We start from the raw sequence: 27155 nt of genomic DNA on the forward strand, positions 1-27155 counted from the left end.
GGGACATTCAGCTGCACAAACAACCTCACCTCTATTGGGTTGTACTCGGTCTTTTTCTTAAAGCTGGCTCGCTTTGCTTGGCAATCTCAACACTGAGCAACCTGAAGCCAAATAATATTCAAATTAAATGCATGTAGGCCTTTTGTCAAGCAGGAACAGTAGGCCTAACTGATCGCAGATGAATGTTTTAATAGAATTCATTTAATTATTGATTTTGCATATGACAGGACTGTTTTGTTAATTAAGCCTTCATGTAAAAAAAACTGAGGTAAATTTGGGTGACCTTTATAACGTACCCATTTGCAGGTGTCAGCTTCCATTCCAGGCCAATAATAGCTGCTGATCACCGCATGGTGCGTTTTCTCCACACCACAGTGAGAGCCCAGAGTGCTGCAGTGCAGCTCTTCAAAAACCTGGTTGGCCTCGGCGGCTGATAACACAACCTCTGCCAAATGCTCCTTGTCTTTTTCGTCTTCTGCAGATGTAGTGAACAACTCCATCTGGTCAAAATAAGCTTAATATAACAGAACAGAACAAAATGACTTGTTATGATTGATGGAATATAACATTAATACTTCCCCTTGAGCACAAATGTTGAAGCTCTTCTCTTTAAAGTTTACCTCTGATGTTTACTGAAGCCCTCAGGAAAGCCATTATGGACTTTGAAGTCCATCATTTCTTTGACAAGTTTTGCTTCCATTTTTCCGTTTTCTTACTTTTATGTGTGTTTTCTCTTTCTTTTCTTTCTCTTTGAAACTTGCAAATACTTTCAAATACATATATTTGTGAATTTCTATTACATTTATTTAAAACAAGAAATATTTGTGTGTGAATTAGATCAGTCTCAATATTAATGAATGCACACCGAAGGATTCACAAATATATTTCTGACTCCATACACAGCAGCTGAAACGACAAGTGCATCTTATGCATGTAACACAACAGTGCAGTACAGCACACAGCTGTACATTAATTCACTTTATTAATCTCCGTTTTCTTATTCTGTGTGAGTTTAGTGTCTCTCCTGCGTCTCTGTTCTTTCAGATATCTGCTTTTTTTTAAGTTGCTGCTGATGAAAACCCAACAAAGCTTTTAAATAACAAACTAAGGGGCGTTTATTGTGAAAATGTTGATATGAAATTGAATGTGTCCATCACTGAATTAGCAGAGCTTTGTTAGTGGCTATTCTTCAAGTAACTTAAAACAAGTCTAATAATAATACTGCAGCAGAGGAAAAGTACAAGCAGAACAAATAACGGGGGTCTTTTATTGTGAAAAATATAGGAAATGAAAGGTTTTTATCTTCCGTTTTTTGACCACTATTCCCAGCCATGGTTGCACACACCTTCAAGCGGGTAGCCCTGTTGTTTTGAGACTGACACAGTGACAACCATTCACTCAGCTCCACCAAAAGCCTACAGGTAGATGTGTGGCTGTGATGAGCGACATGATGTGATAGAGAATAAATAAATCTACTCTGAGGCATATTCATTTCATTTCATTCATTGTCCACAGATCTTCTGTTGTTTCTAAGTAAACAAACGCACATGGCTAATACATGGAGTCATTGGAAGTTACCGGTGCAATTGGAAGCTAGGCTGTTGGAACTGGTGGTCGGATAACATCAGGCCTATTTACAGTGTATTTTACACCTAGTGAATTATGTAGCGTTCCATGCAGGAGTAATATTATTATGGGGTATGCATTTTAAAATCCTGCTTAGTGTACACATACTTATCACAATGTCATCCACCGCGCTCTGTAACAGCAGAATCTGCCGTCTCAACCCAAGCATGAAGTAGAACTTAATGAAATTGTGTAAATGAGCCGTATTCCTCGATGTATCCGTTCTCCGTGCACCGCTTTCTCCTTCCTATAATAAGATAAACATATGTTATAACAGGAAGTTTGTTTGATATGTATGTTAATGAGAACTGAAATTAGTAGGTCGGCCTCCTCTTCCTCCCCTGCAGAGACACAATCACACATCCCTTGTTCTGATGTCTCCTCTGGTTAATCCTAAATTAAAGCATTATTATATCCTCTATATATTCTCTCTCATAAATACATTTCTCCATTATATCTTGAGGTGAAGCACGGTGACTGACTGATATGAGATTTGTAATTAAAGGCCAGTACAGTATCACATGTACTGGTCTAACCTGACTCCACATCCACAGTCTCTCAGACATGCAGAGAAGACAGTGCATGCTGCTACAGTGGGTCATGTTTTTTTAATGTCCTAATCAGTGGGGATTTATAATCTATTAACCTGCTGCTTCAGCAAAATGAAGGGGAAGAGAAAAGATGCAAGAAAAAAGAAAAAGCATGTGAGAATGTTGTTGAGTTTGCAGCTTGTTGGCTGCCAGCTTCAGGCTCCTTTTTTTGTATTATTAGCTATTAATCCAACATTCTCTGCCAAGAGTGTGGTTAGTCCTGAGGTGAGGCCTGCTGGCACCACCACACTTTTCACCTATTCATGGAGAGGGCCTATGAAATATAGATTACTGCTGTGGGCTTCACACAGAGGCCTGGCTCATGTGGCTGCATGGCCAAGCAGGGGAGGAAGACAATGGCTGTGATTTGGAATGAAGCAACACAGTGTTCAGCCAACACTGTCTCACAATTCCGTGAAATGAGCACAAACTCTCAAAGACAAATGACATGTTCTGGAGACAAATAATGAACATTATGTTCCTTCAAAAATGAAAGAAGTGAGAGACATTGCCACACATTTCCACATATGATTATCTCAGTCCGTTAACTTCAGTTAACCATCTCTCCAATGTTGAATTTAAATGATTAAATCATTTTTTCCTATGGCGCTGTTCATTCGTGTCCCATGCTCACAACATTCAGTTTCATTTTCACTTTGCAAACAGTCATTTTAAGCCCAATCATGTTATTTTTTCCTAAACCTATAACTAAGTGGTTTTATTGCCTAAACCTAAAGTGGGTAACTAAGTGTTTTTTTTTACACCAAAAGCTAAAGTGGCGCATGACAATGTGGCAGTATGTGATGAGTTGGGATTAGAACGTGGAGTTTGCATGTTCTCCCCGCGTTAGCGTGGGTTTTCTCCGGCTTGCTCCCACAGTCCAAAGACATGCAGGTTAGGTTAATTGTTAACTCTAAATTGTCCCGTAGGTGTGAATGTGAGTGTGAATGGTTGTCTGTCTCTATGTGTCAGCCCTGTGATAGTCTGGTGACCTGTCCAGGGTGTACCTAGCCTTCGCCCAATGTCAGCTGGGATCGGCTCCAGCACCCCCGCGACCCTGAATAGGATAAACGGTTATGGATAATGAATGAATGAACAATCTTGACAGTCCTCGCAATCAGCAGTTGGATTTGCTAATGCGCAACACACGACTGTGTGGGAGTAGAAAACTAATTTCAGCATGAATTCCACAGATAAACTATATCCATCTGCTGATCGAGATGACTCCAGGTAGTGGCCTAGATCATTTGGTAACCATGGTTTTCTCAAAGTACGTTTCCATCCATGAGTGGAAAAGTGCGAGAAAAAAAAGCTTTAAAAAAAAAAGCTTGGCTGAGGTGGAAAAATTGATAAAAATCAATAAAAACCAAATGCGACAAAGCAAATTAATCATGACATACAAGCATGTGACTTAAACGTTCACTGAAGCATCCGCTCCACTGACAAGATAAAAAAAAAAAAAAAAAAAAATAGCTGCAGATTAAAACATCAGATCTGTGTGAAGTGATGAGGAGACTGTAACCTTCCTCACATTAATACATGTAACAAACGGAAATGTCATATTTCCATTCCACGTGGTTTTCCATTGTTTGACTGAAGCTCTTTTAATCTCTCATATCCTCTTAGTCTTAAGCCTGGAGCACACAGCGCGCTTCATGCTCGCGTGACGGCAACGTCGCATGTTGTTTTTTATTTCGGCGTCCATGTTAACAGGTTAGAGTGGACACACTGCCCGCATGAGACGCACATCAGACGTGCGTCAGACGCACGTCAGACGCGCGTCTATTTTATAGAATATATATTATAGAATAGAAGGCTCGCCTATTTTACACGCTAGCCGCTTACCTCTCGGCTGCGTCTCCCAGCAGCAACAGACAGTGAAGGTGATCTATTGACAGTATATGAACATCATACCAGCAAGATTACTACAGTTTCCATGTCTAGACATCTGTAGAATATGTCACTGACCATCAATATTTTACACTTCCTATCTAGATTTCAAAATAAAAGGCCTCTAGCGTTTTTAGTGCACAGAATCATTCATTCATTAACACAATGCTTTTATTCTGAAATACTCTAAATAAAGCAGTTGTCTGCTTGCAGATTTCCATCAAGTTAATATAGTACAGGCTTTTAATTTTGTAAACACTGTAGTAGTCATAGCAGAAACCCTACATATGCTATAAATATAATAGACTGGGTTAATAGGTTATAAGAACATCAGGTGATGGGCAGTATTTTTCCGATGCGCGCTCTCTCTCTCTCCCTCTCTCTCTCTCTCTCAACAAACACCACGTAACTTTATTGTTCTTTCTTTTAGAGGTGTTATTTAATTTTTTTAAAGATATTTAATAATAATTTTCGTTTTCTAAAGGTTAACAAATAACGAAACTGTTTATTTTGCTTTGTTTTATAATAATAAAAAAAAAACACTTTACTTATATTTATCATTCTGAAATACTTCAGGTGTTTTTCTCCATCAAGGCGCAGTTCAGCAACAAGGTCGTGAAAAGCTCCAAGTTGCCTGAGATGTCAGAACATCAGCATTTATAATGTAAATTGCTGTCCCGCCCCAGATGTAAATTAAGTCGTTTTCGATAAAAGCCGCAACCTGGAATGCTGTAGAACAGGAACCCGAAACCCCCTGGAAATGTTGTTTAAAACTGTGCCAGTCAAAGTGAAGAGGGATTGCTGTAGGCTCTCTCTTACTACTAATGTATTTATTTATTTTTTTGTATTAATATATAGCCCACAGAAATCCCTCTTCACTGTCAATGAAGAGGGATTTATATATATATATATATATGCATATATATATATAGCCCATAGAAATCCCTCTTCACTGTCAGTGAAGAGGGATTTATATATATATATATATATATATAAATCCCTCTTCACTGACAGAAAAGAGGGATTTCTATGGGCTATATATTAATATTTATGTATGAATTTATTTGCTTGTTTTTAATAATATTTACAAATTACCCTTTTTTGTCTTAAATAAATATAAATCACATTTATTATGAAGTTAAATGGCCATTAAAAGGCAAACTCTATGTAGAAAGAAAGGGCTGTCAGCAACAGCAAAAACACAGCTGACAGGTAGCTCCGAGACGCTCCCGAGACGTGGGTAACTCGCGTCTAGTGTGAACACCCTAGGTGGGCATGACGCGGCCACGACGTGACGCTGCCGTCAGGCGAGCCTGAAGCGCGCTGTGTGGCCCCAGCGTTAGTCTGCAGAACAAGACTGGAGAACAAGGCAGAAGTGAGCATTGTTGTCTGCATTTCCATAAAGGCCTGCGAAGATTAGGCAAATGAGTCCGCTGACGTTTGAAAAAGCAACATGACATGAGACGAGGGCTCCTGGTGGTCACAGGGGTAAACACACAGTGAGTCCGCCCGTTTCATCTAAAAAAACAGGCTTCAGTGGGTTTTGTCTCACTGTGCCGATATTTACTGATGCACGTTGGATGTAATGAATGAAATGCAGCGGAGGAAAATGAAACTAAGAGAGTCTGTCTCCACAGTAAATCATCTGTTGAGTGTTTGAGGGGTGATTTATTTGTGCTTGGAGCATAACCGGCATGAAACAATCAAAAATAACTTGTCTTTCTCTCATTCACAGCACCATCGCTGTGATGATTCTGTTAGTTTTGGTTTTGTTTGTAGGTCTTTTTGTGTTTGCTCTCTCTCTGCGTGTTTTTTCTCCTGGCAGGGCATGTGTGTGGCAGGGGGTGTGGCTTGTTCCTCCTTCGGCAGCAGAAGAGGAACACCAGGTTCCACTCAGCTCAAAAGCCTGGTCTTCACTCCACTATGCTGCCAGATAATCCTGTGTAGTTCGGTAGTGCTATGAGTACCTTCTCGCCCAGTGTTTATGTAGATTGCTATTTTTCTAGTGTTGCTCGTGATCCCCATACTTAGCTGTGTTTTTTCCTGTGCTCAGGTTATCCTGTGTGCCTCGCTGCTTCACAAATTTCTGCGTCTCCTGCGACTGAGTTATTTCGTGTGCTCAATCCTCGTGTTCCATTTCTCTCCTCGCCGGTGAAAGCTCCACGAGTCAGCCAGCTCTCTGCCTGCATTTCTCCTTTTGGTTTTTGGTCTTTTTTTTTTATTGCAAGACAAAAGACAATACATTAACACAACAACAAGAGGACGACAAGAACAGTGAAACTCAGTTTCATTTTTACATACCTGTGTCCGTCTCTGCTTTGGGGTCCAAACCAAACCAAAACCTAACAATCGCGCTCTCTCCCTTCTAAGGTAACCGCTCACCCTCGCAATTTCTCTCTCTCTTCTTTAATGTGTTGAGAAGCCGACAGCAGAGCATAACTTTATTTTCAATGTTATCAACATCCCCTCTTCCTAAAATGGTCCTAAATTGATACTAGAGTACTTCCTAGCTTATGAATGAAGCAGTACACGAGTTGAAGCAGCAACGCTGCGTGTGTGCTTCACCAATCAGCGACCGTCATCCCTGCAAACTCCACCCTGAAAGTCCCGGTACTTTCAGAAAGTACTACTCCATGATCAGGGCCTTTTTGGGGGGTAAAAACACCCCGGAAAACTTAATTTAGACACCGGTTCCTGCGGTCAAAAAGCAATGAGTTCCTTCAAAAGGTTCCCTAGTTTCGAGGGAAAGTTCCTGCGGTGGCAACGGGGCTCATGGTGCCAATACATTCTTCACAGTCTACTTTTTGGCTGTTGTCAGTGGATGCAGTGAAATAATACTGTTTCCAGTAGATTTTGAATGCTGTTTGTGTTTATATATAAGTATGTATATATAATAAGGATCGTATCTTGTGGTTTCACAACGTGGGACACCATGTCATCACAAATTCATTGTATTCCATCACATCATCATTACAGATATAAGGCAAACAACAGTTGAAACTAGAATGGCACTCGGAGAGCGCGGACCTCCGCCCTCTCCGTTCCTGCGTCATCATCCACATGTATTTTTGTTTATGTTGAGATCAGCTGTTCGTAGCGGAGCATCGTAAAACACTTAATTCAAACTGGACAGAAACAAAATAAAACTCACCTAAACCGTCGTCGTTAGTCTTTCCAACAATCACCAGTTGTGCTTTGGTCGAACTCAACTGTAATTTCACAGAATTTAATGTGAAAAAATGCAGAATCTACAGTTGTAGTAGTATATCGTAGATCGATGTATTGAGATGTGTATCGAATCGTCTTGAGAGGGAAAGATGCACACCCCTACTGCCTTATATACTGTGAGGTCCACACATATTCGGGTAGGCACTTCCTGATTGGCTGGCTACGTTAATGTGTGCACATGATTGGAGGAGAATATTGCCCAGATAGTCCAGTAGAGGCCAGAGCCTGTGAGTTAGAACTTCAATGAATGTAAAAGCTGCTAAACCTGTGCCTTCCAACTACATGAACCGAAGATCAGATAAAAACTGTTAAACAAATCATCGCTATCTTACATTGACATTTCTCACAGTGATGGAATGGTTCATATCATACTTTGCAAAATTACAGACAAAAAGCTTTTGCAGGCTAAATACTATAATTCACTGTCAAAGCTGCCAAAGTCCCGAGGCGTCCTCGCACAAGATTTCTCTTCACTCCCGAGTACGACTCCGCGAGCCAGAAGCAAAAGGATTTCAATAAGCCAAGATGAACCTCTCTGAAAATATCAAGATAATGAGGAGTTCAAATGAACACAGTGAGGGAAAAATAGTCGATACGATGAGGATGTGAGGGAGTGGAAGAGAGTCACAGATGTATTAACACCAAGGTCATTTATTAAGCCCACGGCTCCCGACTCTACCGCATTAACATTCAGAGGGAAACGGCAAATCTAATTTTCTGTGCATCTCATTGGTGGCGGAGCAACCACACTCACTTATCATTCTCTGTTGTACTTTCTTTCTCCGTTTTCATTCTTCCTCTGCTAGCTTCAGCAATTGCCAAGGCCTCTGGCGTGGAGTGTATTAGGACATCATCTGGAGCTGTTTTCATTTAGCTGTATTCTTTTAACAAACACTGTGTGCTGCTCGGGGATGCTTATGCTGTATGTATGCATGGTTAGAAGGGTGGGGTGGGTAATTAGTCTGATTGCCTTTGGGAGTAAGTTGGTTTACTGTGAAGTTCAACAGATAAGAGTTTTCAAAATTCTAAATAAAACCCTGTGCTGGAATTCACCAACCTCAGATTTGACAATTTCCATGACAGGAGGGCCAGCCCTACAAAACACAAAAATCTGTCACTGACTGACTGACTGATACCCCTTTTACACTGAGGACTCAACCAGAGTTGAACCAGGGTTGGTTGTGTGTATGAGGTAGCGGTGGGTCGGACCGGGGTCGATTTCGATGTAAATGACACGGACCAGGGTCGCTAACAAACGGGGCGGGACAAAAATATTCGGTTGAAAAATGGGAACGCACAGTCCGTGACGTAACTGTCATAGGTTGCCGTGGCTCTTAAACAAACTGTGTGACGGCAGCAGGAATGTTTTCAGATACACCGCAGGTGAACGACAGACGAGAACAACACCGATGTGTGGCGAGACATCGAGGTGCGGGAGCTTCTGGCCATCTGCAGTGAGGAAGGAAAAAACGGTAGATGACGGAACGGTGATGGACAACGGAGTGTATCGTTAAACGAATATAACAAGGCTGCTGAATGAGAGAAACATCCGTTGTTACATTACATGGAAACGCACCGTGTTAATAATAAGCTGACCAGCTCACGGTACCACCAGCTGTATGCGCATCTGTCTTTAAAGCGTGTTTACACATCTTCTATTTGTAACGTTAACATTTTTAAACTTTTTATCTTTCAAAGTAAACCTGCTAAAAGATTCATCTGTCACCTGTTCTCTCTGTTATAAAGTAACAAACCCAGTCCTAGTTCATTACATTATCAAGCATTTAGTGAGCTAAATGAAATATTAACTAATTTTATTGTGTTTGGACAAACTCTTACATTATCCAACAGTTACCAAATGTCCAGCTGAACAACTTTAGTAGGTCTACTATATGAAGCAAATCTTTGCTGGGATGGTGGAGTGAGTGAAATATACATTTCAGTCTTCAGAAGTGCCTAATCCTTTTGTTAATGTTGCCTATATTATCATATTATATAACACAATGTAGTCTAATATATGATAAATGGGTACTGTAGATAGACCAAGGAAATAAGGTTCATGTCCTCCCCGGACCTGATGGACATGCACCACTGGATTTAACATTATAGACATGACCACTGACTATTTGTATAACAATTTAGCCACAAATTCAGAGACTGAACATACACGGTCCAGTGAATTTCCCTCCGGGGATTAATAAAGGTTAATCTCATCTCATTTTATTTTATAAACTGTCAACAGTTATTACCACACTTGAAGGCTTGCCCAAACCAGTTGGTCTGTATTGGGCTAAGATATTTTGCAAGTGGCATGTTCATATATGCAGTAGGAGATGCTGAAAACCTGTATAAAAACACTATTTGCCGCTCCATCAGACAAGTGCATCTGGCATTGAAAGGATTTTTGCACATCTTCATTATCTTCCCCGGTCACAGAAGCTTTTATAATTTTTGTATACCTGTACCTCACCTGCATTTCACTCATTTGCTGCTGTTGCTGCTTTGACACCTGAATTTCCCTCCGGGGATTAATAAGGGGTTTATCTTATCTTATCTTATCTTATAAACTGTCAACATTTATGACCACATTTGAAGGCTTGTTTTCCGACTTACCCCAAACCAGATGGTCTGTGTTGGGCTAAGATATTTTGCAAGTGGCATGTTCTTATATGCAGCAGGAGATGCTGAAAACCTGAGCAAAGCCACTATTTGCCGCTCCATCAGACAAGGCTTTGAAAGGATTTTCGCACATCTTCGTCATCTTCCCTGGCCACAGAAGAACGTGCTTCATAAAAGAAGAATTCTACAAAATTGCAGGGAACATGATTTTCAGATTAAAAAAAAAGAAGTGTTACATTAGAACAGTCACAGTATGGCCTACTCATTATTTTGTTACAGGTTTCCCTAATGTTATTTGTGCGCTGGACTGCACCCACATTAGACTTAAACGCCCCTCATTTTGTGAACCGAAAGTCCTACCACAGTATCAATGTTCAGGTAAGAATGTGTTAAGAGTTATTTTATGCATTCATTACCTTAACACATCTTATTGTTTCAGATGATTTGTGATGCTTACCGTGTCTTCAGTAATGTAGAGGCACAGTGGCCTAGCTCGGTCCATGACTCCCGCATCTTTCATGCCAGTACTATTTACTAGTGATGTTACGTGCTGTGCCGAGGCTTCGGAGCGTGTGTCAAGTAATCCAGGAAGTTTTCCGCGATGCGCGTATCGAGGCTTGTATCGTTTTAAACCGATGACATCATTGATGACGTCCGAAGCCTCGCTGCCCGGCCGTACCGCGTGACTGGTTCAGGAAGCGGTTCAGATCTTGGCGTGAGGTTTTGACAGCAATATAAACCCAATGGGATCCCTTCAAAATGTGTGGTTGTGATAGAGGCGAGTTTGGATAGTTTGAGATTTGGATAGTTTGAGATTTTGCGTCGAAAGGAGCCAGTTGAGGTGGTTCGGGCATCTAGCACGGATGCCTCCTGGGCGCCTTCCTTGGGAGGTGTTCCAGGCACGACCAGCTGGGAGGAGACCACGGGGAAGACCCAGGACTAGGTGGAGAGATTATATCTCTACTCTGGCCTGGGAACGCCTCGGGATCCCCCAGTCAGAGCTGGTTAATGTGGCCCGGGAAAGGGAAGTTTGGGGTCCCCTGCTGGAGCTGTTGCCCCCGCGACCCGATCCCGGATAAGCGGTTGAAGATGGATGGATGGATGGAGATTTTGGATAGTTGCTTGGATGGAGCCAGCAAGGAAGAGAAGGACTTCCCCTGTATGGGAACACTTTGATCTGATTTCTCCCAATAAGGTAGGCTACATGTAACATTATTACAGGTGCATTACATTTGCTTATCAAAAACTTTATTTTTCACTATCTGTTTTTCATTCAAAGGTGAAGTGTTTATTGTGCTCAAAGGAGTTGGGTTACAATAATAACACATCATCCATGCTAAGGCATTACTGTGCCTTGCATGAGAACAGGGAGGCAACTGGAGGTGAACCCAGCCAAGGTAGGTCATTAAAAATATAACAAATATACTGTCTCAATTTTACTATGTTGACTTTTGCTAATCATGCAAATAAAAGAAAAGTAACAGACACTGTAGTTACCGAGATTCTCTTTTTTCCAGCCACCAGAAAACAAGTGCTGGATGAAGCCATGGTCTCCATGATAGTGAAGGATACACAGCCCTTCAGTATTGTGGAGGATGTGGGCTTTAGGGACTTAGTGTCTAAATTAGACCCTTCCTATGTTCTCCCCACAAGGTAGGTGTGTACGGGTGCATGGATAAAGCAAAAGAGTATTTTGATATTACATCTGATAATTAAGCACTGTTTTTTTCTTTCCTTTAGGCTCTAAAGGCCATGGTGGATGTCAAATACACCTCAGCAAAGGAGAAGGCCAAAGCTATAGTGCAGAAAGTGGCTGCAGTAAGCCTTATTTCTGATATGTGGACATCCATTAACGTGGATGCCTACCTGGCAGTTACCTGCCATTTTGTTGATGAAAACACCCGTCTGCGTTCAGTAATGTTAGGTGTACTGAAATTCCCTCTCACACACACTGCTGAAAATTTAGCGTGTGTGAAAGCCTCCCTCATGGAGGAATGGGGAATCACCAATAAGGTAACATGTCTAGTTACTGATGGTGCAGCTAACATGATTGCCTGTGGCAGGGAACTGAGGCTCCGCCACACTATCTGCATAGCGCACACACTGAACCTCATTGTTAAAAAGGCTCTTGAACTGACCCCCGTGCTCTCTGACATCCGGGCCAAGGCGAGGAAGCTGGTTGGATACTTCAGAAGTAGCACCACTGCTAAGGTATGTTCTTTGACTCTATTACAATTTTTGATAATGCTAATATTTTGTTTGTGTTACTGCTGCTGTGACGGAATTAATTGCTAATCTGTATTTTTTTAAAGGAGAAGCTTGCACAGGTGCAACAAGATATGGGGAGGCCAAAACTGAAGCTTCTGCAAGAAGTTGACACCCGCTGGAACAGCACCTTCCACATGCTGCACCGTCTGGTGGAGCTCAGAGAGCCAGTGGGGGCGGCTTTAGCCGGTCTACAAACCGACATCCCCTCACTGACCTCAGAGGAGTACAACACTGTCAGTGGGTGCCTGTCATTGCTGTCATCATTTAATGATGCCACTGTGGAGCTCTCAGCAGAGGAAAAGGTTTCCGGATCAAAAGGTAGTTCCACTGCTGAAAAGTGGAACAGATGCTGCAGGAAGACATTACAAACACGGCAGCTGCAGTGGCGAGGGAAATGGGAGACCATCTCATAAGGCAGCTGAGAGAGAGGCTACACACATTTCAATCTATGAGCATCATGTCATTAGCAACATTACTGGACCCAGGGTTTAAGGTAATAGGATTTTTCAGTTCAACAAAAGCCACAGAAGCAATAAAAAGGCTAACATCCGAGTGTGCAGCGCTTATTAGGTCTGCTCAAACCCCGGAGTCAGATCAGCCATCAACATCACAGGATGCTCAACCTGCAGCCCAAGGTGGTTTTTATTTGGTTTTGAGGTCAATATTTACTTTTACTACACTCACTAACATGGTCTGTGTGTACTTCTCAGGTAGCAAACTGTGGCGTCACTTGGATGACAGTGTCATGCATGCCAGGAGAATCCAGAATGTGACAGCAGATGCCACGGTGGAGGTCCAGCGGTTCCTGTCGGAACCAAACATCGGATGAATGGAGGACCCTCTTTTGTACTGGGAAAGACAAAAATGTATCTAACCGAATTTATACAAACTTGCTGTAGGATTTCTATGCACCCCAGCCTCATCGGTGCCATGTGAAAGAGTCTTTTCAAAGGCGGGAGAAGTGGTATCAAAAAAAAGAAATCGACTCAGCCCGAACACGGTTGAGAAGCTTCTGTTCCTAAATAAAAATGAATAAAGTGTCATGTTCTGGCTGTGCCAGCCTTTGTTATTAGTTATGTTTATGTGATTTTGGTTTGTGTTTGGTTTCTTTTATATTCTCATTTCAGTTTCCTGTTTTATTTTGTAATTCACTCCTCCTGTGTCTTGTCTGGTTTTACTTCCCACCTTTGTTTGTTTTCCCGCCTTTTGTTGATTGTCTGCCCCGCCCTGATTTGTTTCACCTGTGTGTAATCATGTCTTGTATTTAAGCCTGTGTGTTCCCCTCTGTCCTTGTCGGTTCGTTTGTCTCTCCAGCCCCGTCTACCTTGTTCTCCGTGTTACCTGTTACCTCCTGCTCTGATCTTCGTGTTTCCCTGGTTAGTGATTTTTGGTTTTGGTCCTCTGTTTGGTTTTTGTTGTTTGTTTCTATTTGTTCTTTTGTACTTTGTTCCCCTCCCTGCATTTTGGTTGTTTTGAATATTTCAGCTTGTAATAATTAAAGCTCGCTTTTATTTCAAAATACTTTTCTGCTTGTATCTCTGCGTTTGGGTTCCCCCTGTAAATTCACTCCACACACGACATAAAGTCTCCCCTGTACTGTACATCATTGTCCTAGTTACACAAGCACATTCAATGCCCTCTCCCAAGTTACACAATCACATTCACTGTCCTCTGCCTGGTTAAACCAATGCCACTTTCCAGAAGTAACACAGAACACTAATATTACCCCTCCTGCCATTATTATATTATATTACACTACACTACACTACCATACAATTATTGACCAAAGGATTGGTTTACACACATAAGATGCATTAGTCGCAAAACAATTACAGTTTATTATACATGTATGTTATACACTCATAATATACTTACTAGAACATAGACATTATATTATATATTATATAGATATAAATGGATTACATGTTAAAAGATTTTTTTTTATTGTTTATAGTCATTCCCAACAGCCTTTACTGGCTCAAAATACAGTATATCACAGATGACGTGGTTAAGATCATATCTTCCTGTTTTACACTCTTTGACCACTAGGTGGTTTCGTGAGGCTTCAGCTCACCATCACTACTATTTACCAGAGACTGTCGGAAGGTAAGCCACACAAAATGTACTGATTAAGCACCTTGAATATTATGATAGTGTCAAAGATTTACTGACTGCTATTTATGGAGTTGTAATGAATACATTTTGTGTTCTCAGGTGAATTCTCTGGCGTGTTGCTGGGAGACGAGGGTTATGCCTGTCAGCCATTCCTACCGACTCCCTTTGCAGATCCCCAGCCAGCAGCACAGCACACCTACAATCTTGCCCATGCAAGAACAAGGGCTCGAATAGAAATATTATTTGGCCTTTTAAAGTCTCGTTACCAGTGCTTTCACCACCCCGGACAGGGCCTGTGACATTATTGTTGCCTGCACTGTCCTTCATAACATTGCCTGTCTCAGGAAGGAAAGGGCTCCCAGAGTGGTCTTGGACATGGACTGGGACAATGCTGCAATATTTCCTGAACATCAATGGCAGATTGGTCCGAGACCAATATGTTTTATTAGTTTTAGTTGACTTTTTCATGTATTCCTAAACCATAAAGGATCATGATTGTTAACACTTCTGTGTGTGTATGTACATTATTTCACATCATAACATACAATTTTGTGATTAGTTTTCATAACCAGTTGTCTGCTGAGAGCTTGGGAGAGAAATAAATAACAATGATTAATACATTATGTTACAGTCATGCTTACGGTGTGCATAGAAATGATCACTTACTTCTCTTTCTAGTTTCAGGATTTCCAAATCTAATTTCCTCAGAGTCTTTCTTTTCATCTCCATGTCCAAGTCCAAGTCCTGCAGCTTTATTTTGTGATATTTTATTTTCTGCTATACCAACTCTATTTGTTTTTTCTAAGTGCATGCTGTAAAACACACATCAATTAGCACAGCGGGAATTATGCATGGTGTGGATGTCCTTCAGGTAGTACTCAAGTCAAGTCAATTTTATTTGTTTATCCCAAAATCACAATTTGCCTCAGGGGGCTTCACAATCTGTACAGGATACGACACCCTCTGTCCTTTACAGTGCGACCCTCTCATCGGATAAGGAAAAACTCAACAGAAAAAAACTCTTAACAACGAAAAAAATGGAAGAAACCTCAGGAAGAGCAACAGAGGAGGGATCCCCTTCCAGGATGGACAGACGTGCAATAGATGTCGTGTGTACAGAGTAACAACATAATGAAAATAGAACAAAGACAATCCATGACAAAAAATAATACATATAATGTGAACATATGTGAGAAGGTGGATCCAGGAGGATGTCAAGCAGCTTCCCGGCGTCGCCAAACAGATAGAGCCAGAGCAACACGACCTCCTCTCCACGTCAAACAGGTAGAGCCAGAGCAACACGACATCCTCTCCACGCCAAACAGGTAGAGCCAGAGCAACACGACCTCCTCTCCACGCCAAACAGATAGAGCCAGAGCAACACGACTTCCTCTCCACGCCAAACAGATAGAGCCAGAGCAACACGACCTCCTCTCCACGCCAAACAGGTAGAGGCAGAGCAACACGACCTCCTCTCCACGCCAAACAGGTAGAGCCAGAGCAACATAACCTCCTCTCCACCATGGAACCTAGAGAGAGGAGCAGATTTTTGATTTTAATTCACAGTTGCTTAGTAATGTAAACGTATGTTACCCATGCCAATCCACGCTAAATCTCCTGGAGGATGGAGGCATTGCCAGGCTGCCTCTCAGGCTGCACAGCATCTGGGTCCTGTTCCAATTATGATATTTTCTATGAGCACCATGGACTTAATAAGTATTTCCACAAGACTGACATGATACCTGCAGCCTTCTGGAGTCCACTGACACGGTCTCCTCATCGTCCGCTGCAGAAGTGCCCTCACCTGCCACATTCAATAGAACTTAGTGTTGACAGGTGCCAAGCCTATATGCTTTGATGAATAATAGGGAAATATAGGGACAATAAATATCCATAATGCTTTATAACAAAATAATCATAACAAATTATAAACCATTTTATAATGATTGACAGTATAAGGTCAAGTATCATAACACTTAATAATGCGTCATAATGTCACTCACCTTTTTTTTAAGTTTTTGATGTTTTTATTTACAACTTTTAGATCATAATTTTTTATGCCGGTCCTTTCATCTTCCTCTGAGAATCTCTCTAATTTGTTCGGCAGCATCGGCTGGCACAACAAATCCAGCACACTGCTGCCACACAAAATACACTGAAAAATAAGGCCAGTTCTATGAATATCAAATACTGAAATCAAAAACAGAAGAAAAATCCCCTGTCTCACAGAAAAAAAGAGAAGAAAATTAGGTCAAACCCCTAAAATCAATGATTAAAAAAGACCAAACCCAAAAAAGAAATCACCATCTATGCCAGTGATTCAACTCCTCTGGCAAGTTAAGAAGATTGCTTTCAGCATTTGCTGCTTTGACAGACGTCTAAACACATTCTGACAAACCACCTGGTTTCTCTGGGACACGTTTTGCAAGCTGTTTGCAACTTTTTGGCATGTGTATAATTGCCTGTTGTTGTCAGAGAGCTGTGTGGAAAACCTGGGTAGGGAGAAGGAGCCTCAGTATATGGATGTATTCACACACTCTGCATACATTTCCATCCCAACTCCACAGGCATCTTCAACCAGCGCAGGAAGGGAAATATTTAGGCACAAGTTTTGTATTGAGTGGCACATTGTCATACTCATGCTGCATCTCAATTCCTGATTTTGGGCCTCCTCGTCTCCTCCGGCTTGTGACCTGGAAATCGATCTCATCGCTCCATCTTGAAGGACATCCCAATTCCTAAAATGCATCTGGAGGAGCAAGGAGGTTTGTCGGAGGAGCCATGAGCGACGATACAGCGGTGTATCCTTCACAGAAGTTTTTACAGATCGACACGCCCCCTTATTGGATACAAGTTATTGATTAGACGCTGCTGCCAATCGAACTGATCTGATACACGTCAATGTCACTGGAGTTTTATACCGAAGTGAAGACAGATAACAAATTAAACGTTTTATATATTAGCTGTCTTCTTATTCACCATCTAGTTATTATAATCTGTGTTAATTGTAGGTCCGAACAGCAGCAGAAGGACCTGCAGTATCTAATATACAGACACTAATAATGAATAAATAATATAAAGATATTGTGGAAATAGTTCCTGAGCCTCTAAGCAGGACTCAGTCCACAGTAGAAATACAGACTGCAGGTTGTTATTCATGTGCAGGTGACGGGCGACAGAGAGAAAACACCACTGCCACTGATTACTGTGTCTTTATTAATATCAGTACAGTTCAGACAAACTCCATCAAAAGTCTCTACAGCTGTTAAAACCGACTGACAGCTGATCCAGCTGTGGACAGCTGCTGCAGTCTTCAGAAACCTATTTCCTCGCTTCCTCTCTCCTTGCATCTCTTCCTCGCCTCCTCCGCTCGTATCTCCCGTGGGAGGGACTAAGAGTCAAGGAGAGGAGTCGAGGAGAGCAGTCGAGCAGGTACAAATTGGAAAATGGGAAAGGCCTATGGTGTACACACACTGACACTGTTTGGAAGGACACACATCTCCACTACCATCAGCCACTCACGTCCCCATCCGACATCCTAAAATGCATAATGCATGTTCAAATGGACCGACACTGGGATGCTTTTGTTTACTTTCAGACAGTCATTTTGTGATGGCTGAATTTGTGTCAGAGAACAGTATCCAAGGACAGCCAATGTAGGTTACATTGGCTGTCCTAGCCACTAAGGGTGATCTAGTCCTTTTTAAACGAACCAAACTCAGTCCTCTTACAGTGGACCAACAGAAAAGGGACTCAGTTATGTTTCTGGTCCACTTCAGCTTGGGGCCTCAGTCTTCTCTCTGTTCACACTATAGTTCCTTCCTTCATCTCTCTGCTGGTCAATGCTTTCCCCCTTCAATGACATTTTTAGGGCTGGCACACTCGCACACTTCCACACAGAATACTGTCCAGTTCGGTGTAAAAAGGGGCACGTGTCTTTTATGACAGCGGATTCCTTGCTTTTTCAAATTTTATCACGTGTGGTTAAGTGCTTTTGAAGTTGTTTTTTGTACTTTGACCAAATTTGACTTTCTTCCTTCGTAGCGCCATCATTTTAAAAAGGCGTCTGTTAAATATGACGTGTGGCACAGCTGCGTCGGCTGTCCATTGTTTTGTTTTACCGCTGTGTTTCATGATCTCTCACAGATGAGCAGAACAGTGTTCATGACAACTTATATATTTAGGCCTGAATTTAATTCAATTTACAATACTGCATAATGTGTGTTGTGTGAAGCACTACAAATATTTATATGAAAAGTACTATACAAATAAATAGTGACATATGTTTGAGTGATATAACCTATTGTATATGTTACACGGATAAGAATGACGCGTAGCTCACTCTGGTTCAGCACATTTAATTTCTGTAGAAATATGAGGAAAATACAGTTTACTTCAGGAGCACTCTACGCGGCGTCCATACTTGAACTCCCTCATCACGTACTGACTACTGGCAACTACTTCTTCACTGGCTTAAATACATTCTGCTTATTACTATATTCTTCTACACCATTAACAAATATGAGCAATAGTAATCAACATTCAAATACCATTCACAAATCATACAAAATACCATAAACACATTACTATCTGCACTAATCTTATTTCTCTCTACAGGTTTTCTCTCCCTGAATATCCATGGTAAGTACCCAGTTACACTGCACAATTACACTCCTTGCTCTCACAGGAATCACAGGTAAGTAACAGTTTAGCTGTAGGATTATTCTCTCTTAGGTACAGACAGGTAGCTAATGGGTAAGTATTTAACACTATTATTATTGTATGAAATTATGTATTTTTATCTTTTTTCTAACCTTGAAGATTATGCTTAAACATGAACTAACAAACCATTTTAACCGTTTTATGTCAAAAAGCATTTGTCCTTAAAATTCTCTTTCTCCATTTAAACAGAAAATGACCAATGACAGTATAAAGAGTAAATATGGCATGGACTCTTATTTTGAAAACGCCATGTCTAAAAACACCTTTTCCTGCCTCAATGGCTGCATCCCAAAGCTCTTAATTGCTTCCCCGTTTCCCTCACTTGCGTCTCATCCTTGCGTCTTAGTCCCTCCCACCAGGGAAGCATGGAGGGACGCAAGGAAACCATGCGAGGAGAGAGGAAACGAGGAAATATGTTTTAAGAGACATGAGACGGTCGTTTCCTCTGAAGCGTCACGTGAAGTGACGTCCGTTTCTGATGACAGCGGCACAGCTGGATCGGCTGACAGCGTTAACTGTTCTGTGTTCACTCACAAACGATAGCCCCCCGCCAACTGTGGACTTTGTTTGACACATTTGCTTGTGTTTACATTTCTGTCATTAATTGCAGACCGAAATAAGTGTATAAATTTAGAGTTAATTTGCAAAAACAGAAAAGACATTTTTATAATGAATAAGCCAATTTCATCAATAGTCCGTGTAAAGTAAAAATAAATGCATTCTGGGTTTGTCACACCACAGAAAAATGTGTTACTACCCCCACACATCCAAATTTGAATGATTTCAATAAAAGAAATAGAAGATTCATGAGAAAAGATATATTATCAAAACAACCCATGACCAGTTTGATTAATATTCCCTGGATTGCACACAAACAATGTAGGAAAACAAAAACAGATCAGTTCTTGCAAATGACCTCTTCAAATTCCATTCAATGCTATCACTGCCATTCAGCACCCACATTTAGGGTCATTAGGTGAGTTGACACCTTACCAGCTGTAACTTATGAGGTTAATTGAAGAAGAAGGTACCAGCACTATATAAGTGTCAGATAGACAAAAGAAGATGTCAGAAGAAAATGGCATCAAATGCAGTACTTTGTGCTACAACTGTTTTTAATATGCTGCAGCAACAGCAACAATGCACGGCGCAGGAGAGCAAGGCTGCAGCGGGTTACCCTGTGTTTAGAGGTAAGCATCACACAAGTGTAATGTTTCATGACTGGTTGCACCATGAGTTCCATTTAATGTAAGATTAGTTCTAATCACAGTTTAGTAAACTTATGTGTGTTACTATTCCTTTATTTTGTAGATGGAGATGTAGATCAACACATCCAATTTTTTATGCTCAGTTAAATCCTCATGTGCCCTTCTCCTTGCTATGTTCTTTGATGGCCAGAAGGACCTCATGGCGGACTACAGGCTGGGGAGACAGTCCGTCGAGGTCCTTCTGAGGATTCTGCCATCAAAGAACACACAAGGCTGGTCACATGAGGTGCATTTGTTAATCACCACATACTGGCTGGCACATGGCTTATCATACAGTGTGGTGTCCCGAGCCTTTCATGTCCCCAAGTCTACAGTCTGCAGACTGGTGCACACTGGAGTGGAGAAGATTGCAGCCCTTTGCCAGAAGGTCATCAAACTGCCCTCCGCTGGAGCACTGGACGAGGTTGGCCAAGCCTTTGCACGGCTGGCCAACAGTCCAGTGTTCTCCAGGTGTGCAGGTGCCATTGATGGCTGCCATGTCTGCATAAAGACCCCCCCAGCACCCAATAGCCAGGATTACCTCAACAGAAAGCTCTTCCCATCCATACAATTGCAGGCAGTATGTGATGGGAAGGGCCTCTTCATTAACACCTTAGTGGGGTATCCTGGCTCTGTCCATGACACCAGAGTCCTGAAGAACAGCAGGATCTACAAAGAGGCTCCCATTCTCTGCAGGATACTATCTTTTGGGTGATGGTGGCTACCCCTGCATGGAAAGACCTGTGGCCATCAACACCCCATATAGAGAACCACTGCGAGGGAGGGTGCAGGATACTCTCGTGTAGCCTCGCTCATCGCTCCTCAGAGATCCCTCCTCGATCCTCGATCCAGAAATAAGAGCTTTGGGACGGTCTTCAAGATGGCGCACCAGAACAACTTCCGGTTCAAGCGAGGAGCGAGGAAATGAAAATTAAGAGCTTTGGGATGCAGCCAATGACTGCAGGGATAGCATGGAGACTAAACAGGCTAACTTAAGCATGCTAGCAACGATTAGCTTACACTTTGAACCCATATAACTGTTAAACCTGCTTTACACTGGCACACACCGACCCTACAGTGCTGTAAACATTTCCTCCATGCAGCCATATTATCTCCGAAGCATGAATCTCCGAACATAGAACTCTTTAAACCGATTTTAGTCACACAGAAAAGTAGAGAATTGTCCTTCAGCTTAGCTAGCGGACTTCTCCCGAGCGGTGTCCGCCATTTATCGCAGAGACCCGCGGAACAACACACTCGTTTTCAACTTGGGTCAAACTCAATGTTTCTGCATTTTAAAATTACAAACTAAGGCTCTACTCACATAACTGCTACGGTTTATTGTCAGCTCACCTGTAGAAATATGAGAAAATACAGTTTACTTCAGGAGCACTCTCGCTGGCGTCCATACTTGAACTGGCAGCTACTTCTTCACTAGCGTCAGCTACTGATGCCTTACGCATGGAGCGACCTCTGCTGACCATACTGTGCTTAGCAGGAATAAACAGAACCACACATACAACGACCTCACAGGAGAATAACACAGGTAAGTGACACAGCATACCTCATGTTTTTGAGACCTTAGCTTTCACTGAATGCAATAATGTTCAATACATGTTCAAAAATTAGGGGGGCTAATATTTCTGTTGTCAGTTAGCACACCGAGTGCCACATATACACACCAATATCTATCATCTATCAAGTTTATTTATTTTTTTCCTTTTTCATATATGACAGGATTGATCATCCATTCGCAACTTCTCTAAACGCAAAACACCTGCAGTCAATTTCCCAGGAGCTCAGCAATTAACAAATCAAAGACCTGACAGTAGGCTACATAAATACAGGTACACCTCCGATTTCCATCACATCAACAACTACTGGTTGGGGCTATAGATAGTGAGAGAGGGAAATAATTAGAAAATAATAGAATTAGAAGAATTATTAAACTAAGTCTGCTATAGTGTGCGCCCTATGGCAGTTGCATCAGCTGCAGCATGACATGCTTCAGCAGGAAAGACGCTGCTCCCAGTGCTGGAAAACAAGGATGCGTCATGCCATGAGGTATTTATGACTGCTTCTTTTAATGTAGTTGTAAAAGAGGGATCCCTTTGATTGGCATTTAAGATGACCAACCACAGGTGGCAGGAAAGTAATGCACATATTAGGGTATCAGACATACAACATGTTTGTCAAAAATAATAGAAAGTTGTGTTTTTGATGTTGACAAAACATTTTATTGTGTAAAGTTTGCTGGCTTATGGGTACAACATGAAACATGACCTGAAAATCCACCAGCAGCTGTCTATAAATGTCTCAACAGCACTGTTCCTGTGCTAAAACATTATTTTGATGGGGAACAACAAGACCTCCTGCATGAATACCGGCTCAGCCGTGAGTCCTTGGAGGCTTTGATGCTGTGTCTGGGACCCGACAGGAGACAGGCCCGGGGGCATCACATCACTTTACTGGTAACTGTGTACTGGCTGGCACATGGTTTATCATACAGAGAGGTGTCCCAGGCCTTTCAAGCTCCAGTGTCCACTGGCTGGTCCACAAGGGAGTTTGAGGAGATTTCTGCACTCCGGCGTGCAGTCATTAAACTACCTGCTGTTCCAGAGCTGGAGGAGATTGGGCAGTGCTTCCAACAGTTTGGCTAACAGCCCTGTCTTTTCAACGTGTGTGGGTGCCATTGACGGGTGCCACATATGTGTGAAGACCCCTCCCGGACCCAGTGGCCAGGACTACATCAACTGTAAGCTTTTCCCATCCATACAACTGCAGGCAGTATGTGATGGGAAGGGCCTGTTCCTCCACACCTTCATGGGATACCCTGGGTCCGTTCATGACACCGGTGTCCTGAAGAAAAGTGGCATATATAAAGAGGCTCTGTACCCTCCACCAGGGTATTTCATTGTGGGGGGATGGCGGCTACCCCCGTATTGTCCCATGACCATCATCACCCCGTATTAGGAAGCACTGCAGGGGAGGGTATGGAGCCACTTCAACCACCACCATGCCAAAGCCCACAACATAATAGAGCGGGCCTTTGGTATGATGGAGGTGCCGGCTATTCAAAGCCCTGGAGGTGGATCACGCTTTTGTTCCTGCGGTCATCTCTCTTACTGCAGGAGACATCATCGAGCCCACTGAAGATGTTGAGGGGACTGGAACGTTTCCACCCCGTCCAGTGGGGGGGGGGCTTGAACCGGAAGTTGTTCTGGTGTTCTTGAAGACCGTCCGAAAGCTCTTATTTCTGCGTCGAGGAGCGAGGATCTCTGAGGGCTCTCTGAGGGGCGATGAACGAGGATACACGAGAGCATCCTTCACGGAAGTCGTGCAGCTCAAAAGCTCCGCCTCCAGTTACATCTGCAGGGCATTTCAACTATGACAGAAAAGCAGCGCAAGTGTAAGTGTCCGGTATTTAGTGTTATTTCATCATTATTCCATGAAATAATGTGACGTTAATACAACGTGTTTACATTTATTTCATCCACAATCCCTTTAGTTATGTCCTGACAGCACCTCCTAATGTGTATTGTAGAGCGTCCGTTATTCATCGGACCTTTGTTACAATATAAGTGTGTTACGCCAGAGCAAAAGTAACGCCACCAGTATTCACATGGCGGACACGCTGCTTATTTCAAGAAACAACCTATCATTAATTGTTCTTCATATGATGTGAGGAAAATGATGTGTGACATTGCTTAATGTTTACCCATTTCTGATATGTATGAAATATGTGTCATTTAACAGGGACAGACGAAGACACAAAACGTCTTATAACTCAGAGGACACAAAATGACCACCTCTTCACAGGGAAAAGGCAAACGGAGAAGAAGGCGTGGGGGTGAGTTAACTGTTTTACGTCTGTTTTGACCGTGCTATTTCACTGCATTTTCAGGTAATCAATACAATGTCACGCTATCGCAACTGTCCACGTGCCTATTAAGTGTGTGCTCTATTTATCATGTATTATACTTATTAAAAGCAATCACACTTAAGCTCTTCCCCTCACTTTGCATGTGAGACTCACAGTTGAATATGATCGGACATTGTCACGTTAACGAGAGATGCCCTTTTATTAATATTGAACAGAACTATCTTGTGTCTGGGATCAGGGATGCAATAAGTTGACATGTTTTATACTCCACAGGGAAGTCATAAAAATGATGGGCCTTGAGGGACGCCTCAGCTCAACACAGGTCTCCAAAAAATGTAAAACATAAGGTGAAATATTGTATTTCTTATGAGCTCAGTTCACTTCCATATTGTAGTGTTTTAGTCCGTCTACATATAACTGATAAATCCCTTGTTTGATATCTTCCAGGAGCTGAAAAATCCACCAACGGGGATAGATGGGGGTGAAGCCACGGCAGCCACTTGGCCGTGGTTCTCCCTGATGCATGAGTCCATCGGGAGGCGGCCCTCTATCGAGCCCCCAGTCCTGATGGACTCATGTGTCGGGGAAAACCCTGAGCCTGTGGCTGACGTGGCCCCCAGAGGCTCATCATCAGGAGGTGGGTCCGCTACTTGTGGACAGGCATCTGAGGAGGAAGAGGAATCTGCGCAGCCTGGCACAAGTAGCGGCACCATAGTCCACAACCATCTAGCTCTACCCGTCCCCCACCCAGAAAGCGGCGGGCCACAAGGGGGGCACTTCTCAATTTCCTCAAAGAGGAATCGAAAAAAGAGGAGGAGCGCTTTGTGGAGACTCAGCAAACAAACAAACGTTTTTTAGATTTATTTGAGGAGTTGGTCCGAAAATCTTAATTTGTATTTACTTATTTATTGATTTAGTCTTAAGTGGGAATATTTAATTTGTTGCCAAATATAATTTGTCCTTTCATTAAACATTTTAAATTGTGGAAACCATCTTCACCGTACTCCAAGATTCTTGGTTTGATATTTACTTAATTAACAAAGTTTTCTCTTCACAAATTCCTTTTCCAGACTAATGTTCCATGGACAGGAGCAGAACAGTGTTTTCATTAAGTTAGTAGTCACAGGAAAGCATTTCCTATAACCTTGAAACACCATAGACTTGTCATCATCTTTAACATTTCAGTGCAAACCTAAATAAATTGTACAAATAAAAACAAGCAGACAATACAAGATCTAAGTAAACTGGTAGTGAGATGTTGGGAACAAACTGGAATGAGAACTTGTTTACTGCACAAAACACATGTTCATTTATTTCCTTTACAAGATAATGGCACAACAGAACTCAAACTTAAGGCAACTTAAGAATATACTTAACTAAAAGAAAAATAGCTTCAAGGCACACGGCTTATCATACAGTGTGGCGGCCCATGTCCCAGGCCTTCATGTCCCCAAAGTCTACAGCTAGTCATGCTCTTGTAGCTCCACAGGGTGCACACATGGAGCGGAGAGCAGCCCTGCCAGTCGGTCTCGCTGGCCATGTCCGCATCGTTCCCCTCCTCACAGGACGTGGTGGAACCACACCAATGTCCCCAGCATCCTCGATGGGCTCCAGGATGTCCCCCGCTGTGAGACAGATATTATGGAGCACTGCACAGGCGGTGACGACGGAGGGAACAAAGGTGTGGTCGACCTCCAGAGCCCTGAAGAAGAGCAATCTCCAACGTGTCTTCATCATGCCAAAGGCTCGCTCTATAATAGAACGGGCCTTGGCATGATGCTGGTTGAAGCGGCTCTGCACCGTCCCCTCGCAGTGGTTCTCTATATGGGGAGATGATGGCCACAGGTCTTTCCATGCAGGAGTAGCCACCATCACCCAAAAGATAGTATCCTGCAGAGAATGGGAAACCATAAATTAATATATTTAGAGTAATTGATGAATACTGATGCATTGACAACTTATTTAGCCTCACCTGAGGGAGGATACAGAGCCTCTTTGTAGATCCTGCTGTTCTTCAGGACTCTGTTGTCATGGACAGGCCAGGATACCCCACAAAGGTGTTAATGAAGAGGCCCATCCCAACTGATTCAGAGCAGGTGTGTAGCTGGGCAAAGGAGGGAAAGCCAGTACAGGAACACAGGAGGAAAAACAGAGTACAGAAAACATCTCAGTCCGGTCTACAAAAAGTCTGTCGGCATCTGGATACAGTGCAATACCGTGATAGTCTACAGGTTTTGCTTGAATTGCTGAATCTGTTGGTGTTCAGTTTCAGTATAACCACGATCATCTCTGATGTCAGAGTGAATTTAAGTTGCAAAAGTGTTTGAAAACCTTAGCTTTTTTTTAACACAGCTTTCTATTTAATGAAGATATCCTGTTCCGAGCTGAGAGGTGGACCCAAACGCAGGACACGGGCTAGTGGTTTCTTGGAAAGTGAAAAGAGTTTTATTGCTGTGGGGAAATGGGATGAAGGAGCCTGGTGGCTGGGACGGGGATCCGGGGGGCAGCAGGAGAGAGTGGAGAGGCTGATGTGAGCAGGGGGAGAGCAGGCTGGCAAGAATGGCTTGGAAAGAGGGAAATGGCACGCAGGCTTAAATGATCCTGCTGGAGCACAAAGAGCACGAGAGGATAATAGCACTAGGAAATAACTACTGACTGAGAGCTGAGAGCCGAGAGTGTAACTACCACAGAAGGACAGTGTGGCAATGAGCGGCTGAAGAACCAGGGTTGATATACTGCAGGCTGATGAGATGATGGGATGCAGGTGTGCTGACTGTGAGGAGTGATGAGCTGATTGAGAGCAGGTGTGCAGGTGAAGCAGAGCCGGTGTTGAGAAAATCCGACTGCACTTTCACTATAGGCTCCATAATTATGATCCCCTGTGCGTTGTTAAATATCTCTTTCAGTAACAGGCTACTGCAGGTCCTCCTGCTGCTGGAACACTTTACATCAACACATAATAAAGAA

The 27155-nt window shown here is 42.5% G+C and overlaps 1 protein-coding gene across 1 annotated transcript; it reads left to right on the forward strand.

The window, feature by feature from the left end:
* Nucleotides 1-11286: 11286 nt before the first annotated feature.
* Nucleotides 11287-13050, forward strand: LOC119494934 (zinc finger BED domain-containing protein 4-like). The gene is made up of 5 exons (XM_037781172.1): nucleotides 11287-11350; nucleotides 11471-11550; nucleotides 11694-12164; nucleotides 12266-12539; nucleotides 12932-13050. Exons 1-5 carry the CDS (start codon nucleotides 11287-11289, stop codon nucleotides 13048-13050), a joined length of 1008 nt encoding a protein of 335 aa, XP_037637100.1.
* Nucleotides 13051-27155: the final 14105 nt, after the last annotated feature.

Source organism: Sebastes umbrosus, chromosome 9 (assembly GCF_015220745.1).
Source record: "Sebastes umbrosus isolate fSebUmb1 chromosome 9, fSebUmb1.pri, whole genome shotgun sequence".
In the NCBI taxonomy this organism is placed as follows: Eukaryota; Metazoa; Chordata; class Actinopteri; order Perciformes; family Sebastidae; genus Sebastes; species Sebastes umbrosus.

Bases quoted from the DNA above. Each gene is read 5' to 3' on its own strand.
- LOC119494934 (XM_037781172.1), top strand. From the start codon at position 11,287: ATGCTAAGGCATTACTGTGCCTTGCATGAGAACAGGGAGGCAACTGGA. The intron at 11,551-11,693 runs GTGGGCTTTAGG...TCTTTCCTTTAG, and splicing joins CCTTCAGTATTGTGGAGGAT to GCTCTAAAGGCCATGGTGGA. The intron at 12,540-12,931 runs GTAGTTCCACTG...TGTACTTCTCAG, and splicing joins AAAGGTTTCCGGATCAAAAG to GTAGCAAACTGTGGCGTCAC.